Below are 19,470 nucleotides of genomic sequence, written 5' to 3' on the forward strand. Positions count from 1 at the left end.
GAGACAAATATTACTAAAACAAAGTAACTGTTTTAATACTTCAGCATTATCTTAGCTCATAAACTGTTCCAAAAGAAACACAACATTTACATTGAAGAGACCTTGACATCCTGCACCAAATTATTTCCAGTCTGTGAAAGAGTGAGGAATACCTGAAATCTTGCCATTTTGACATTTTTCTAGAAATAGATCAACAATCAGGGTACTGCTTTTCACGCAGCACCCCTCTTGCGCTCTGTGGTAATATATGTCCAGCTGCAGCAGAACGAAAACAATCTCATTTCTCACCTCTCAAATGGACCAGATAATACAGAATTCAGATCAGTCTGTGTTTTTCATTAAACTGGACATGTTTACAAGTCAGATGAAAGCAATACTTGCTCAAATGACCTCCTTTCCTCTGCTTGGAAGATTTATTGAAGGCAATATAGAATGGCAACAATAGTCAATCATAGGTGGCAGACTGCCCTTTTATTAGGCATACTGAAGCCAATTAATCTAAGCGAGCTTTCTCTCTTTACCTCCTGAGGGCACGTACTGTTAGAATGCATTTTAAAATTCTGCAGCAATAAATAAAGGTGCTGAAACTATTCATTTGAACTTTGAGAAATTATTTACAGGGACTCGAGATACTAAGTATTAACACTACTCTGCTGGGCAAAGTGCCTCCTGCTGTAATTTGACTAGATCCAAGATTTAAAAAATAAAGCTCTAAAACAAGGCTTTATTTGTACAGCCATCCTCAGGGACAGCAAGAAGAGAAAGGAATGCCTGCGAGAGGAGATAAAAGCAGCAGGAAATCTGCCTTACATGGAGTAAAGAATGCTGAGTTAATCAAAGTCTTCAAATAAGGTTGCAAGGGAAGGTGGGCTAGCAAATGAGGGACACATTTACAGCAGAGGAGTAATCAGTTATTGGGACTTAAATCTAGATGACATATTATCTGCCATGTATAAGAGATACCAAAGATCATTTGAGGTGAAAAGCAAGTCTATAATATTCTTATTAATTATGAAACATCAAAACCCAAGACATCTTAATTCATGTTCTCATTTTTCCAGTCCATGTGTTTCTAATTAGAACTGCTGTAATGAGTTCACTTGGGAGGCATGTAGGAAAAGTGAGTAACTTTTGAGCAGCAGCTTCCACTTTTAGGGCACACAGTTAAAACTCTCCTTTATTCTTGGATTACCTCAAGCATCCTTCTTGGATTACCTTCACCATAAATTCAATTATCATCTTACCAGTTTCACAGCTGGGGCCAGTGAAGCCTTGTGGGCAGGCACACACATTGGAAGCAATACAGGCTCCTCCATTCCTGCACCCATCTTTGCAAAATGCTGAAATAATAAAAGCACAGAAATTAACAAAGCTACGCTCAGTATCAATGCAGGTGTCCACAGGGCTCTGGCAGACAGACAAAATGCAGTCCCTGCAGCACTCAGCACAGAGGCTGCTTTCTCCTAAGGACAGAGGTCACTAAGGGATGGTTTATAGCCCCCCTGCCTCACTGGCCAGATGGGCTGACAAGCTACAGAAGGAGATTAGTGTAAATCATCTGAAGACAACAGCCCACATATGTACTTCTTCCCATGCACTGGGAAGCAGTGAAGGGCAGCATCTTCCCTTGGAACAGACCTCGTAAGGCAGTGCTGTTCTTCTATGCTTCCCAAATGAATGCCTGAGCACAACAGGCACAAATGAGCTCTAAATCAGCTGGCTACCCTCTTCGTTGATTCAGAGACTAGATTGAAACAATAAAAATAGCAATTTCTCTCAAGAGATTCTGAAGAACTCAAAAACATTTACCATTTACAGTTTGAAGTCAATCCCTGGATTTGTTTGTTGGCACACTGCAATCTGAGAAGCTGTGCTCATGTATTAAGGCATTTCAGCTTTCTCCAGATATAGTTATAAATATGTGCATGCATTAAAGAATCTCCTCTGCTTGCAGAGAAATGCAGCTAGTTCTGATGCAAGCCACAGCAGCTGTTTAATTGCTCTGGTTGTATCTGCAATACAGAATGAGCGATGCTCTGGTCACAAGAACCTACAGAACACTGGAGGTGAGGGTAGGTGGATGAGAGTTACCATTAAGCACTCCAAACTGTGGAAATCTGGGCACACTGCTCACCTTGCATCTGTGACCAGCCATGGGATGAGGCCTTAAGCCTCATCTGAGAGCAGCTGTAGGTGTTATGAATTTGAGCTTTCCAGGTCTCAGTTCTGCGGCACCAGACGCATGGTGTAGACCCCCAGCACTGAGTGAGACATCTAAGCCTCCTTGTGCAAGACAACCCAGAACAGCAAGCACAGCACATGAAAAGCTGCCAAACCCCCAGAGACAAGAAGCACAACCAGCTCCCTCTTAAGGACACAACCTAGCATCCAAGTCAGGGTTGCAGAGAATGGGATACATAGGCTCTGAGCCTTCTGAGTACTGCATACCATACTTTTAATATCAAAAAGGAGGTGAGGGATGCACTTCTACAGTGGGGACAGGTATCCCCTGAAATGTTAGATCTGCATTCAGTGCCGAAATAGGGTTATCCATCTTGTCTTTGCCACCTTTTTGTAAGCTGACACACCTTCACCTATGAGCTGCACAGGCTGAGCAGTGGCTGTGGGTTTGAACTTTCCCCAGCCAACTTCCTTTTCCCATTCCCCAGAGGAGGGAACACAGCATAAAAGGGGGTATTCGCTGACATCTCTCTCTCTGCCCATGTGTTTCCCTGGATGTGGCCTATGCTAAGGTGTTTTACAAACAAAATATTTAGAAGAGTCATGCTGTGACTCAGGTGAAGGAAAAACTAGTGCTAAGATCATAAGAGGGTTGTTTAGCCATGATAACGCAGCAGCACAATGTATCTCTGCATCGATATCAACGTCAACTGAGGCCCCTTTGAGTCGGACACCTAACACATCAAGTGGATTGAGTGCAATTTCAAGGAATGCTGGGCATGCTGTTGCTGCAGTTAGACCACCTCTCGTGTCTTGCCAGTTCACCTACAACTGCACTACCTTTCTTGTCAGGCATCCTCTACATCCTGTGCTAGGAGTCTGAGGACTCCCAAGGATTTGGGTCCATTTTCCTAAAAGCAGTAATATGACTTCTAATGTTTACCAGGGCCTGAGAATGCTAGAAAACAGGGCACCACTTCATTTGCAGCAAAGGGTTTGTGCAAACATGCCTACCACTTTTCTCATTTGCAATAAAAAGACACAGCATGCCAAATAACTTTCACTTCATCCAAGCAATATATCAAGTGTGGACAATGTAGGTCTCAATGCCCAGCCTACCATTTTGGCTGTCTTCTTCAAGGTATACAAACAGATATGCATTAGCCACAACAAAGCACCTCACCCAGTTCAAGGCATGCTGAACCCCCAGGTTTTCAGCAGCTTACCTTTACACACAGTACCATTTCCCGTGTAACCCAGCTTGCAGACACAGTTGTGCCCACCCACAGTGTTGAAACAGAGAGCATTTTCATCGCAGTTGTGCTGGTTTGTTATACATTCATCATGCTCTGAAAAGTGAAACAAGAACAGGATACTCTTGAAACTTCACACCACAACAAAATAAAAGCTTTCTGGTAAGAGATTAACATTGTAGTAGTTAGTGATGACACAGCAATATGCACACGTAACAATGGGATAAGCAGAGTACTCAGTTTTAGGACATGCAACTACGCAAGGACTGTGTTGGAGCATAACTCCACTTTCATTAATGGAGAGCAATCATCATTACATTTTCCATGTGGACTACAAGATTCTTGTAAATATTTGCCAAAGAGGTGGCTAACATACTGAAAATCCATATGCTAGTTCTACTGTATAATTTATTCATGTAGGCTTATCCTATGCAGGAATCATACGGTTTCCTGCAGAAAGCTGACTAATGGTGTGAGTCACGTGCTCCAAGCTGTAAAAAATATGGTTAGCAGAAAGCTGGACTTCAAAATGTAGCCCTTGTTTTCTTTCACTTCAGTGCATACAAAGCTCTTTATTTTGGATGAGCTAAGTAACCTGGGAACAAAGGTCTGACTGCTCCTTAGAGTAAGGCACTTTGGTCACGGTGTGCTCTGAGATAGAAATCCTCAGTCTGGTGACACGCTGGGGAAATATTCCTTTGGGGGAATAAATTAAAACTATGGACAATATGATTTTTGTGTAAACTTGAAATGTACTGTTTATCCTGAAACAAACAAAAAGTATTGTGCAAGCGTTTTAACTGGTGAACGTTTTAATGTCTTAGTTTGTGATTTAAAAAAAATGGAAAATGCAATCTCAACATGAGATGCTCTAAAATGTCATTTCCATATGTCATGTGAAATGCTCTAGTATATTCAAAATGCAGTATCTTAGTCTGTAGGCATCAAAATGAAATGTTTTCATCTTCTGAAAATATTTATTCCATTTTTTTTAAATTAATACTATTTATCTAAGCATAAATAACTTCAGACTCCCTGAAATTTTCTTTTCAGGAAAACTGGCTGTTTGGGGAACATAAAGGTACGTAACTTGAGTCAGCACACATGGACCAACCTGCATGTGAGGTTTTCATAGCCGTCATTCTGTACAGGCTTTAGCAAATTTTATTAGTGCAGCTTATGGCAGTTCTGGCTGTCTGACACAGGTCTTAAATCTGGAATTGGATGCTCTTTCTTCCCTAGTCTTGGCTGTTACACTGCTCTGAATCTTCCCCTTTATAAATAAAAGCTGAAGTCTGCACACACCCCACAGGGTTGTCAAGAAAATTAATTTGTTAACATTTGCAAATCACTATGGAAGAGTTCAACTTGCTATTTCAATACTGGCCATAAACCACAGGAGTATAAAACTGGCAGAATGGCACATCCCTAGCCTACGACTAGATATAAATTGTCTTCTAGCAATGGTGAGTACCTGTTGTTTAAAAGAGGGAAAAATCACCAAAATGTAAATTTACAATTTTAAACACTGCACAGGTTTGTTGTGTTGTTTTTGTTGTCGTTGTTGGTGTTGTTGTTTGTTGTTTTTTTTTGTTTGTTTTGTTTTGTTTTCATTTCTTTGTTTGTTTTGTTTTATTAAACGAACCTGTTCTCCCTCTTCTAGACAGGGTCTTGCACGTCTCATACCATCATCAACACTCTCATCAGCCCTCAGCATGGAGGCCCCGGCACTCTCCAGGCCGAGTCCCTTACTGGATGCAGCCAACCACAGGCTGCAGGCCTCTGCCCTGAAGCATGAGATTTAATTACTTTGCTCTCAGCATGAATAACTAAAACTGTTATTGTTCACCAAATGATCCGGCACCTCAAATCCAGTTACAATATTTGACTCCAAACTCCTACCACAGTGAAATCTCTCATGCTGGCTGAAGCAGTATGTATGCTAGATCAGGCCACAAAATAAAAGAAAGGGATGTCTTGACCATACAAATAAGGTTAAAAGTGTTTTCTATACCGTAATAATAGTCTGGCTTTCTAAGTTTGTGTTAATATTATGATATTACTTAAATATGGTGTGCTATTTAATAACATGTATATATATAAATATATATCATTTTCTCATTTGTAAAGGTTTTATATAGCATACAACAGGAAAATATGGAAATCTGAGAAACATTATGCACTCAGCAGGCCAAAATATCTTGCAAAGCCATTATCTTGGTATCTCAGGAGGCAGGGTACATACAGCGATACATCACGCTGGTAAACTCAGCTCAAATCACTGCGCTTGGCAAATTAAATATCATGCTCAATGAGAAAGTGCTACCATCCACCCCATGCCTTGGGGATGCAGCAGCATCCCCAGCATGCACAACAGCTCTTTACTATGGGTAAGAGCTTATTAGAGAAAAGCAGCTGGGGGCAGACTGACACCAAGAGGAGCGGCTCTAAGGGCCTGCCCAGCACATTTCTGAAAGCCCACAAGAGACCCACAGGCAGGGGAGGTGCTGTGGCTGCCCTGCCAAGTGAAATTTCTGTCAGTGTTCCAGTACAGATATGGATAACTCCACCTTGTAGTACTGGGGGCTTAAAGACCATTTGCACAGATGTATGGCCTTTGTAGGAAAAAGAAGACTCTCATCCTTAAATGCACCTTCCAAACATTTACTCTCTGGGCTAAGAAAACCTACTGAGTCTTTTAAGATGGACTTGCTTAAAGCATACAATACCAATAAAATTAATGGTCCATCAGCTAAATCAGAAAGCTTGGATTCAAAGATAACGTGCTTGGTTTCCTACTTTTGCTGTAAGAAACTCCAGTGCTTCATATCCTCCCGTAAGAAAGCTCGTGGAGGATGTCTGCTGACATTTCAGGAGGAGGGTCCAGCACAGCCACGGAAATAGAAGTGCAGGCTCTTTTGATACAGTTTTGGTTACGTGTTCAAACTTGAGGTATGTTTTTCTTTTAAACAAAATACTATAAATTACACACACACACACACAAAAAAAATCATGGCCCTGATATATGATTTTTGGATTGAAGATTACGTGTTACTAGTTCGGGGGAAAATGTCCCAGAGTAACAGGAAAATTTGTGGTTCTATTAAAGGAACAGACATTTTAAAATTATAGGAATAGAAAAAAATCAGCAAAAAAGAATCAGGATGTTCCACCTTCCACCCAGATTTGTTGGCTTGGGTTCGATAACACAGTTTAAACCATTTAAACATAGTATTTCATATTCCTACCATACTTCTTCATATTTGCTTAATATATATTGAGTGGCACCTCACAGAGCAATCAGGCTGCACTGCATGATTGGCTCTGATATGGACTGATTACAAATGGTTAAAATACAGAGGAAAAATTCCTGCACATAGAGCTCTTTAAGACATTCACTCTTCTAATACGTGGCACACTATCCACAGCAATTTTGATGAGGCCATCAGAAACAGCTTTTGCCAGAATTCTCTATTAATAACAAAGTATGACTCTTCAGCTTTATTAAAGGTAGAAATACTTGATTGTAATAAAAAGGGTGGTGCTCTGTTGATAACTCTTTATTAATTCATGCTTAGTACAGGAAGTTATCTTAAATAGAGAGGACATTGAGGAGACTGAGTTCAGCAATCTCAAATACCAATCCATGAACTGTAGAAGAAGATAGAACTGTGCATTACAAAGAAGCTAAAAAGCAATTCCTAAAATAATCATTTAAAGAGAACTGTGAATATGGATTCTTCCACTTTTTAAAGTTCAAAAATATATAGAAACATTATTTGCATTATTTAGAAACGCCAGTATTGCCCAGATATATTTCTTATGCTCTAAGAAGAAGCACTGAGGCCATTTATTTCAAGTATCTTTGGAAATGATGTGAAACACATTTAACAAATGTCCCATACTTATTTCAGTGCACACCATAATGATGATGGGGACAGGACAGTATAACAGTATTACAGAGGAAAGGAAATAAAAATTACTTTTCCAGAGATATTTTAATGATCAACACACCTAAATTTACATAAACATTCAATGAAGACCAAAAGCACTGGTTTCAGTGATTATTTATAAAGCTATTTTATCTAATATATCCAAAATCCATTTTGCACTGGCTAGGAATCTATGCTCAACCATGCTAAAATTCATAAAATTTCTGCTCTGAGAACCAACTGAAGTTTTAAATGCAATATTTATATTGACTAAATTATGTCTAAAATGAGGTCTTTCTAGATACAAAATATTTTCCAGCTCCATAATTTGTTATTGCTCCACAGTAATAATAATAGCAACAGTAAGTGCATATGAAAGCTTCATTAAAAAAACATAGAATGTTCATTATGACACAGACGACTTAGAGTTGCAAAAATTATTTAACAATGTAATTAATTCAATTATGTGCATTTGACTGTGCATCAAACACACTACACACACACACACGTACATACATACACGCACAGAAAGTAAAGGTGATGTGGTTTATTTCACAATACTATGTGGTTTGCTGGACAAAAACTTTATAAGATTATCTAGGGTGAATAACAGCATTCTCAGGAGATAGTACAGACCCACTAGACCTTGTGATGTACAACACAGCAATGGCAGCTGGGGGGATCCGTTTTACTAATTTTATTACCTGTGCAGAGATTTTTGCAGAACTCAGTAAAAGTTAACATGCTGTCTATGAGGTGTGTCACCTACCTCCTCCTCCTCTCATTTTCCTAGTGTTGTGCAACATCAGCCCCTATCCTTCCTATTGTGTATTTCATTATTAAAAATAAACAGAAGATCTATATAGCATTTCACACTTGTGTACTGCAAGCCTTTGCCAACTTTGCAATGTTTATCTTGTGCATCCAAATTCTGCAAACATCTAAGAAAAAAAAAAAAGAACAAACAGAATCCAACACAACAGCAAAAAGGAATTATGACTGAGCTGCATCACGTACTTATGGGTAAAGAATATTATGCTGTCAGTTTTCCCAAACCATTCATTACTAATATTGGAAAGTAAGAGATCACTTTTGAGCCACAGAAGTGCATAAAAGTTCTGAATTCTTGAACTCTAATGACTTTTTGTCACCTATCTCACTCCTATTGATTCAGTATAAATCCATAGATAGAACCATGGTGACCAGCTGACAATTTGATGTGGCAGTAACAGTGACAAGAGATAAGCATTACTTGAATTATCAATACTTAACACATTTAAATGCCCACTTACAGTTTATCTTAATTACAAGCTTCTTTTCCTCATACAGTTCATGTACAAGACAAAAATTAGTATTAATTATATAGGCAGTTTGGAAGACTTATTCCATTATGATCATTAGAGAAATGACAGATGGTTAATTTCTTTAAAGAGTCCGTATTAGATAGTTTAAACTCTAATTAGCAGGGTTACTTGTCTCAGTATATGCACACTATTTTCAAGGAGCAAATGCTGTAAAATTATTGATGACTATGCTATCATTTCTCTATATTTAATTTACATTTTTGTATTGATACTACCCAATTCAAATATTCCCCAGTTCATTTTTCTATAGGTACTCCCTAATTCAAATGCAAAGTGGAATCCGTGCTTTAATCACTCATGGTTACCATCAAACACTATACCCTTAGTTAACACTGAAGTCATTAATCATTAATTAATGACCACCAGCAGCTGTCCTCTGTTCAAAGCTGAATCTAGGGATATGAAAATCCAGGTTGCCCTACAATAGTCTATTCATTGCTAATCTTGCTAATTGATTGATTTTCACCTTCATCCACTCCCATATTTCCATCCTGTTCTTGGTCCTCATTTTCTAATTCTTTCTTCAGAAAGAAAACAACTATTTTTATAAATCTATGTCCAGAATTTTCCTATTTTTCCCCCTTCAATTATGTTTATAATAAAAATAGATCTGGGATGTGCATGTTCTATTTTCAAGGTCTGTTTAGAGACAATCCTGCTTTCTGAAATGCTGTTTCTGTCTGTAATTACTTAGTCCATTGTTGTTCTTCAGGGAGAACAGCTGCCATCATCTCATCCAGATGTCTACTTCTCTCGTTTATATATTAGCTTATTCACTTATTCTATATTTGGTGTTAAGATGATAAAAAAGGGAAAGAAAGAAACTACAACAAAATCTTAGGAAGAAAGTCCAATTGGGGATACAGCCAAAATCCACTATTCCTTTTCTTATCCATTACAAGAAAGCTGCAGGACTTATTTATACTATAAAGGGGAACTATATTATTGGCAGTTATTGGCTAAGGATTAAAAGTAGCTACAAGACGCTTGAAGAAGAGAAGGCAAAAACATGGACCCACACTCCTTGCTCCACACTCTGTGAGGTTAGGAGTGCTTTGGAGAAAGCTCTGAGGTGGCTGCGGCTCTGAGGAGACTGGAGATAGGCAGGGATGAAGCTGGCATTTTGGTGTTGCACATGTGCAGCTTGAATTCATTCAGTTTAAGTGAAGTCAGACCTGTCCTATTCCAGTTTAATAACCAGAACTGTGGGACATTGATTTACCTAAAAACAGTTCTGCATCAAAGTCCCAAATACTGATGATTATTCTGGTGGCTTATCACAACTGAAAGGGTTAGCTAAACTATACTGTGTTGCTGAATTTGTTTTGCACACTCCTGTGACTGTGTGAATAATTTATTATATATTTAGCTACCCTGATATTCTAAAAAAAAAAAAAAAAAAAAAAGAGAGAAATACCACATATTTACATGCAAATATAACTTCCAAAAATATGGGACATTCTAATCCTAGTAAACACTAGTTTTTTTGAAAACATATTTTAAGACAAAATTCAATTTTACATATCATTTCACAACAGACTCATCTAGAAAAACTATTTCACATACCAAATCCTGCAAGAGGCATATATTTTTTTTTTGTTTTGTTTGTTTGTTTTTATCCTCTCACTTGGACTTTAAGACTTTCTTCTTTACAGAATATTATGAAATTTTTCTTTGAATAAAATCTCTTTTCTTTAGTTTTTGGTTATTCCTGTTCTGGGTATTCCTCCTAGACTGAAGAAATGTTTTAACTCCAATAACAATAAATGCTGTAAGTCCAAACTCTGTAAGTCCAATAATATATTTTATGGCTTTAAGAAGGGTATACATTTCCCCCAGAATTTAACTTGAAAAGCCCGACACACAGCTTGAATGTTGACCTTCCTTCCTGTGATATCTGTTCATCACAAAATCAGTGCAAAGATCTCCTTGAACACAGGGAAGACAAGGATATTCTCAGTCCCAGCCACAATAGGTAAGTTGATGGCTAAAATACATATTTTCAGGCAGGACTACCATTACTTTCTCCATAGCTCTTGAACAAATTGTTTAAACATTTTTAAACCCACTTATGTTTCTTCGACCTCAGAATGTGTATTATAATCATGATTTCCAGTTTCATGGAACGAGATATATTTTTGCAAAATACATTCTCATGGAGGGTTCTATTGTACAAATTAATCAGTATTACTTCACATAACATCCTATAAGTTTTTACACTTTTCAACCATTCAGGCAGAGGAAATATATTGAAGAATATTTAGTATGACAGCTAAAGTAAAGTAAGCTTTAATTTATTTCCAGTTTCCTCCATGTCTGCCATGTTCTGTATTCTTCCTTGAACAGAAAATTTTAAGGAAAGGATTTTCTAAAGCACTTAGCATAGGCCTGTTTCCCCTAAAGGAAAATCTGTTACTCCCACTGATTTCAACTATAGGACTGTAATGCAAATGCAGAGTAACTGAAAATCCCACTTGAAGAGATTTCAGTCTAGACATAAGGTCTGTGACCTTGTCAGAGACTTCTTCTTTGCCTTAATTCAAACTGATCTCTTAATATATTGTCTCTTGTCATTGACATTCAAAATAAGGTTTCTATGTTTTAAAAGATATTTCATCATCTAGATTTTCTCCATTTATTTATTTATTTAGATCTAGCAAGATGTGTTATTTGGTCCTAGGTGGTTTTGTTTAAATTCCAACTTGTATTGTGCACTAAACCTCCCAGGTACTTATGATAAACATGCTTTCAAAATCTTCTGTTATATTGTCAAAAGTGACAACGATAGCGAATTCTGCATCTACAGGAGTGCTCCCCATTTTATTGCTAGTAGAACAGCCAGATTGGAGCTGTAAATATCCTACTCAGCCAAGTGAAAAATGTTTATTTTACTTCTCCTAATGCCAACCCTTTTAATTTACTGTTTCCTTACTAAAAGTAAAGAATGTTATACAAGTCTGCCACAAGCAACAGATACTTGTATTGGATACTTGGCCTCCATCCTATACATATTTCTGCTATACAAAGAAAGCGGGAAGTAGCTCTCAGACTGCTGCTGAAACTCATAACTTGCTACCTCTTCTTAGATTACTCTGGTTAACAATCCATCTACACAGTCAGAGGGCTCCACAAAAACACCTCTGAACAAAACAGGTTTTTTTCAGCATGGAGATAACAGAAGGATGGATATACCATGGGACAGAAGAAAGGTGTCTAAAACCAATCAAGTACTGTCCAAAGTTGGTCTGATAAACTAAAACTTTAGTACGAACTCTCTGGAGACATCTGATGTCTCTTTTCTACTCTTTTTGGGACATCACCATTACCAGAATTTGTCAACTGATTTTCCAGGGGGCTCCTAGGTAAATTACAGTTACAATATAGCTATTATCATGGACAGTGCTCGTGAGGTGAAGAAAATGGAACACACTACAGTGGTGGATGAATTGCTGCTGTTGCTTTGCTCCTGATCTTTTTTTTTTTTTTCCCCTCAGGAATCTGGAGCAACTTATCTAACCATAAATATTAGGGAAAAAAAAATTTTTTTTTTGTTTTCCTTTCCTCTTATACAGTAGAGAGATTTCTTAATGCATGAGATACTTCACCTTATTTCCCTGGAGGTACCGTGGCACAAGCACTCGGATGACTCACTGGATGTCAAGCAGGACAGTGCTATTTTTGATAAGGTAACTGTAGTGTTTGTGGCTCTCAATGGGGAGAGTAGACCTTCCTTCAGTGTTGCTCACCTAATTGAGGAAAGGGTTCTCTACTTGAAAACAGGGAAAAAAATGTGCTATAACAGTGGTAAAGCAGAATGATACTGATGCTTTGCTCTCAGGTCAGCCTTAACACTGTCTCTAGTGATGCTCCTGATTTTCCCTAAGGCAGATCCTTCTTGGTAGTTTACAGAGGTACACCAAAACAGCATAACAAATGCATCATCACAACCACTGCACCTAAGTTGCTTTCCCTGGAAACAAATTGGTTGCTAGTGCCAACCAGCCTTACAGATAATTATTTCTGTATTTTTTTATATATTGATAAATATTTGCATAGGCACATGTTAACAAAATTTATGTATCTGAAAAATTCTGCCATCAAATCTGCTATCATATTTAAGAAAACCATTAATTGCTCTAATAAGCAGAAACGAGATGACAATAAATCTTCATTGCTGTTTAGGTCTAAAGTATCCAAAATACGAATTAAGAATCAAACCACAGAGTTAAGGAAAAAAGCAAGCCTTGACATGATATTCCATTTTCCTAATACTACAGTCATCCCAGGATGAACTCACCTTTGTCATCTTACCTCCTTTACATATTTCTCATTTGAACAAGTTAGAATTAAAGTTGAGATTCTGTGAGCAACTTCAGAGGACTTCAAACTAATGTGAAACCCACTCCCTGAAAGGTGCACTAAGCTAATAGTACACCTTGGCTACTCATAGCAGACTGGAATATATGTGCAGAAAAAAATCAACCACATTCTCTACTTACTTCCCAAACATTAAAATAATGTATACAGAAGTTAAATTGAATTTTACATCTATTTCCACCTTCAAAGAACTAGGAACAAAGTACTCAACTGTTCTTACCGAGCATGTATACACTCCAAACTTATGCAAAACACCGAAAAATATTCAAAAGGTATCATTCTTGATGGACATCGCACCCTTTCAGAAATCAGTCCTCTTCTGAAAAGAACTGACCATTTTATGCCCACTCTGAAAAGTGTGAAACCTTTTTTTTTTTTTTTAATGCACCAACACTGAAAGATTCAATAGTTTTCCAAACCCCGAACATCAAAGTTAACACTGTGTGACAGCTGATATGTTCCAAAGTCATCATATTTAGTGGTCTGTAACAGGGTAAATGACACAATTACTTGCTGTAATTACCATTGCTGACAATATATTTTCCCTGATGATTGGTCTATGTGACTCAGAGCTGCTTATCTTTGTCAGTCCAGTCCAAATCTCCATTTCCATGTGACTTGGACATTAACTTAGTAGGTATTTACAAATTAGTTCCAATATCTGCCAAGACAGATATTTGGGATACTATAAATTCATCATTTATTGCACGGTTGGGCAGTCCACCACTTTAACACCATTTTGCATTTGAAAATAAGCATGCATAATAAAATATTGTTTCCCATTTAAATCAAATGGTCATTTTTTTTATTAATATGTTGGAAGGGAAACATGCTGAAACAAATAAACAAAACAAAGGAATAAAATGCCAATAAGTAAGTACATTGAGATTTTCACAAAATTCTCATTCCCAAAGCAAAACATGACTTTAAATTAAAAAAAAAAAAAAGAAAAAAGAATAAAATATTAAGATACTTAATTCTCATTGCCTTCCCACCTTCCCATCATGATTTTAAGGAATACCTGCAGAAGACATTGGCGACTTTTTACTTAAAGCACTGTGAGTTACAGGCTTATCAAACTAGCTGACTGCAAGTGTTTCCCTGGAATACTGTAAACTTTGAAAATATAAAATAGATACAATTTCCTCTTTTGTTTTTCCAAAGTATATTATGATGATGTATAAAAATAATGGCATACAAGGACAGTAGGAAACAAGCAGGCTTTTTAAGATGGTTTGGAAGTTTGTCAGAAAAAAAAAAAAAATCTACACCTACAAAATCTCCAGGTTGGACAGATTCCTATTTTATCACTAAGCTTGTTGACAGAGCTCTCAGTTCTCAAGAGAGACATCAAGATTTTCAATTTTTTTTTACTGATTTGATGGGGGATGGCAACAATTTTTGCACATCCAACTATATAAGTTGTATAGGGCACTGACTTCAGGAAAGTCGGTTAACATTTCTTCAATAATTTCTAGTTTAAGTTTTCTAGTTCAAACTTAAAGATGCCTCAAAACCACTAGTATTAAAAAAAAAAAAAAAGACATGATAAGAAAGAACAGTTCTGTATATTGAGAATGCCCTCTGAAATAATATCAAGAACCTTTTAGAGATGCATTATTTTAAAAACAGTGCCTCACAATATGGATCTACATTAACAAAAGTGAAATTTCACCCAAGAACCTTAGTATTATGTTGTACAGGAGCACAGCATAAACAGTGATGCTCCCTTTTGTATTAACATGGCTTTTCAAATTAATTTTAATGATTTGGCCATTCTTCTTCAGGGCAGTGCCAGAGCAAAACCCTGAGGATAGGTCCCAATGTATTTTCTTAGTAGGTAGTATTTGTTCCTTCTTGTTGGCCTACTCTTTCTGACTGCTGTGGAGAGGTCCTGCCATCACCTCTCTTCTCTGCTCATTTGGGTCGACTGGCAAACACAGAGCAAATTCTGGAACTGAAACAAGCTTAGACAGAAAAAGAAGAGCAGAAAAAGCACCAAATTAGCTTTCACGGTACGCCTTCGTGCAGGAACAGCCACCGTCTGGATGCAAATTTCTGTGTGCACCAAAAGTAATATGCAGAACTAAAAATATAAGCCTTTCTTTGGGATTACACAGAAGAACACTGACACCAGATGAGTCAGTGAAGTGAATAAACCCAACATGTTTACTTTGTGCACCAAGACATTTCAGAGTTGATTTCAGCATAATTCTGATTGCAAAGAAGGACTAGCAAGTACACAGCTCGTGCTGTGGTTGAGAAGTTTGTACCACGTAGGCTTCTACTCAAGCACATAGCTGAGAGAACCAGAAAGGCTACTTCTGAATTCTTTTGGCTGTAGCAGTGAACTTCTAATTTGAAGAAGTTTGATGCAGCAAAGTAGATCTGTTCTTTTAAGTCAAAAATCATGAGTCCAAGAGACTGATAAAAGTGAGTATCATTGGTAAAAAATTATCCCAGTGACAAACCTAAGCAGGATTTGTAATAGATGATGACAAATACTAAGTCACAGTGACTTTCAGTGTTGACTGATAGTATAAAACATGGGTTAAGGAAATGGTTTGCCATTTAGCATACAGCAGGCTGATCTTCGAAAGATTTCATGAAATAATATAGGACACATAAGTTGGAGTTGCTGACTACTGGACATGCCATTTAGCATGCAGTGGAAATTAAATTATAAAGAATTAAAAGTTTTCATGCTCACAGGTTATCTGAACAGAAATAATCCAGGGATTCCTTCCTCTCCACATAGTAAGCTTCCATATTCAATCAAAAGAAAAAAACTTTCAGATACAATATTAAAAATTAAAAAATGTTATGTCTCCTTTTATAAGTCTTGACAGACAATTACCCCCCTGCCTTTTCTAACAACTCTGTTACCTTAAGATCAGAAATACTTTTCAACAATAGAAAGCCAACAGACCACCAGGTCTGGCAGTAGTCATATACTGCCAGATATGTCTAATACCCTCAAAACGTGGGGTAATTTATATCATGGCCACAGTGTCTTTGACTTTTATTGTGAATTTGTAGAAAAATGCTGACATCAATATAGCATGACCACATAACCTTAAATAACTCCGCTGTTCCTTTTTAAAAGCTGTCTTGCTTCATACAGGAGCTTCCATCTCTGACTGACTTTGGCTAGAGTTCCTCTGAGAACAGGCTAAGCTCTCCCAGCATGAGATGATCACCAGCTGGCTCAGACATGATAGATACGAGCTATCCAACTTCCTCGACTTATGGCTCACTCAACGAGACAGCAGCAGATTCCCATCTCCTGAGACAGAAAGATCTTTGCAACTTCAGGGAAACTATCCTCAAGGCTACCTACCATGTTCCCTTATCTTTGCAGTCTATCTTTCACAGTCTGTGATCATCCATAGAAAGATGGATATTTTTTGTAAAAGAATTAATCATCCAATACTGAAAATCACACATTCATGTATTTGTCAAGTGAAAACATTTGCTTTTTATTAACCCACACTGTATTCTACCAAAGACCCCTTAAAATGTGTTTGGTTTTGATCAGCGAAGAAATCAATCCTGCTGTAATTGCACAGCCAGATTAACAGTTGTTATGAACTGGATCAGTAACCAAGGAGGAAATGGGACTCTCCTCTTAAAAAAAAAAAAAAAAAATTTCTTTAAAAAAAAAAGTTTGGTTCCAGATTAAAACAGCCTCTAAACTAAGTTGTCAACGATAACTTGATCCAATCCAAATAAAGCGTGAGTTCCTTTGTATATGATACAGCAGATATATAAAAATTACTTGTGTTGTTATCCAAGTAATGCAGTAGCATAGCAACAAGCTCTGTCTGAATGATCATTCCTCTATTAGCTTTGTGAGTTATCTTACAGCTAGAAAGAAGATATTGTACAACACAGGAGTGAATTTATCCTGAAAGAGGATTGAGAGGCTGAGGATTGTAGGCTGACATCTTATAAAGCAGCATGTAAACTGTGCCAAGTAAAGGAAATCAGATTCAAATGGGTTTTGAGTTGGAACTGCCTTGTGCTTACAAGCTAACTGCCAGGGTGTTTATTACTAACAGCAACCATGACAGTATAGCTAGACACCATCACTGCAGTGGGTTTTGGATTACCCTGTTTGATAATGGATGTGTGTTCATACATCTTTTATTCATACAATTGGGAGATAGGTGTGTGTGGTGGGAGAATCACCAAAATTAGAGATAGAAGAGACAGATGGTTCATCTTGCCCACATCATTATAAATCCAGAGCTCCTAATCACATTTTCTCTGGTGGTTTGCTGACTAAAACGTTTCCTTACTCAAGCCACTGAACGTCACTACATTGATGCTATAACAAGCCTCTGTCAGTATTATTGCTCTATCCCTTGCATTGTACTGTAAGATTATTCTTAGCCTTGACTTAAGTAGAGTCAACAAGCTCAGCTGTAGTGCTGGAGAACTTGAGGAAAACTTGAAATATTGCTGTTCTTATCAAAATGAGTCAAGGGAAAAAACAGGAAGAAATTAGCTTTTAATTTCATAATGCCTTATATTACTATATTTCCAAATAAAAATGCTGATATGCTATATTACTAATCTGAGATCACAGATTTTTTCTGAAGCTTCTTTGCAGCAGTGAAAGGTGAAGTGTACACAGCAGTGCTGAATAAAGTTGCATCTTGTAGCCGTATTTAGTTGCTTATTAAAATGTGGCCTCGTTTACCAATGTAATAAGCACTATCAGCTCTCATTATCTCTGCAATGACTTGTGGATGCTCTTGTGTGTCTGAAAAAGTAGGTCAATTTTATACTGTTAATTAACGAGAGATGAGTGTGCAGCTTTAAACACAGAAGCTGGATGATTTAATTCAAGTCTGGATTACATCAGTCTTATAGTTGCATTCATCCCAGGCAATTATACCAATCTTAGAAGAAGGGGTTGCAGGTGTTAAAACATAGCCCACATTCCTCATATGTAAACTAGATTTTATTTTTCATTGTAACTAAGGAGAGGCATTCCTTTCAGCCTCCCAGAACTGATTTGTGGTTACGGAAATGTACAGCTAGAACAAAAATAACTAAAAATACATGATATTGTAAAATACCCACGCTTCACAACTAACTGGAGTCTATCTCCTACCAACATGTACTGTTACAAATCCATTTCCAGCCACACAACAGAATCCCTTGTGGACATTTTCCTGAATATCTGGAAGAAAAGTTTTGGCAGTCCAACAAAACATTTTCTCAAGTATCCCTGCATCACTTCTGCTGTACAATACAGGAAAAGGTGTGATTTCTCTCCCTGTTGATGTCCCAAGCAATTGATGGAGGCAGATGCAAGTTCATGAGCTTCAGTTTCTAGATTCCAAGAGGAATCTTTCATCTGAAGTGTGTCAGAGTACCAAAGTAAAAAAATAAATAAATAAAAATAGCTTGTGACTGTATTTCCCCCTCAGAACAAGCTGTATCTTGCAAGAAGCAGAAAATGAGCAGCCAGGCAAACCTCTAATAATTTAGGAATCTGAATGATAAACAATGTTCGACCTGAGTTATTTCAACCAAATCACAGGTCCCTGTTGGTTTTAACAGAGCTCATCTGCGCTCAAGTGATAATGATGGGCACGATTAGCATTGTAAAGACCCTGTCTCCATTTTCTCATAAGCGTTTTCAGAAGACTTACATTGTAAACAAAACATTAATGCAAAAAAAGGAGGCAAGACACAACCTTTGTCTGTATACTATACCAAAAAAAAACAGTCTTTATTTCCTGCCTGAAAGGATATTGAAAACTGGGCATTTGCACATATAAAACACATTTTGTATGAGAAGTACAAAACTAATACAGAGACTTCAAAAGAAGGGCAGAAGAGAAGCCTTTAAAGGTAACTCCCATTTCTGCTGAGGACTATAACTATATCTTTAATACTTTGTGTTCAGAAGCTGTGGAAGAAGTTTGGCAGTTCTAAAAGAAAACACCTCCCACTTGCTGGAGAGCATCATTAGCTCGGCATCTCCTGATCCAGAGCATGGAGACAGGAGAATTCCTTAGATGTTTCTTGAAAAAACTCTTTGGCACACACATACACACGCTCAAAAACCCCACCATGTATCACTGCCTAGCAAAATACCAAACCAACAGGTATCTTTGCTAAGTGGGGACATCACCAGAGCTGCTGTGTAACCTACAGAAAATCTCTCCCTCTCCAAAGCAGGCAGCGTTAATCTTTGGGAGTAGTAAAGACTATGTCTCCTTACCAACCTTACTAATGAAACACAACCATGCGTCAAAAACATTCATAGTGACATAAAATATTAACTTCTCTACAACTTCAAAAGACTATCCACTGGCATTGACTGTAAGCCAGGCAAATAAGCTG

At 37.5% G+C, this 19,470-nt stretch overlaps 1 protein-coding gene across 1 annotated transcript in view; it reads right to left on the reverse strand.

Annotated features, from left to right (window-relative positions):
- NELL2 (neural EGFL like 2) overlaps positions 1-19,470 on the reverse strand; it is a 147,260-nt gene that overhangs the window by 35,910 nt on the left and 91,880 nt on the right. Inside the window, exons 14-15 of the mRNA XM_083815095.1 lie at positions 3,408-3,530; positions 1,245-1,340 (exon numbers count right to left, since the gene is read on the reverse strand). Of these exons, the coding sequence (XP_083671221.1) occupies positions 1,245-1,340; positions 3,408-3,530 (219 nt within the window). The remainder of the gene's footprint in view (positions 1-1,244; positions 1,341-3,407; positions 3,531-19,470) is intronic.

Source organism: Anser anser (genome assembly GCF_964211835.1).
Source record: "Anser anser genome assembly, chromosome: 1".
Lineage (NCBI taxonomy): Eukaryota > Metazoa > Chordata > Aves > Anseriformes > Anatidae > Anser > Anser anser.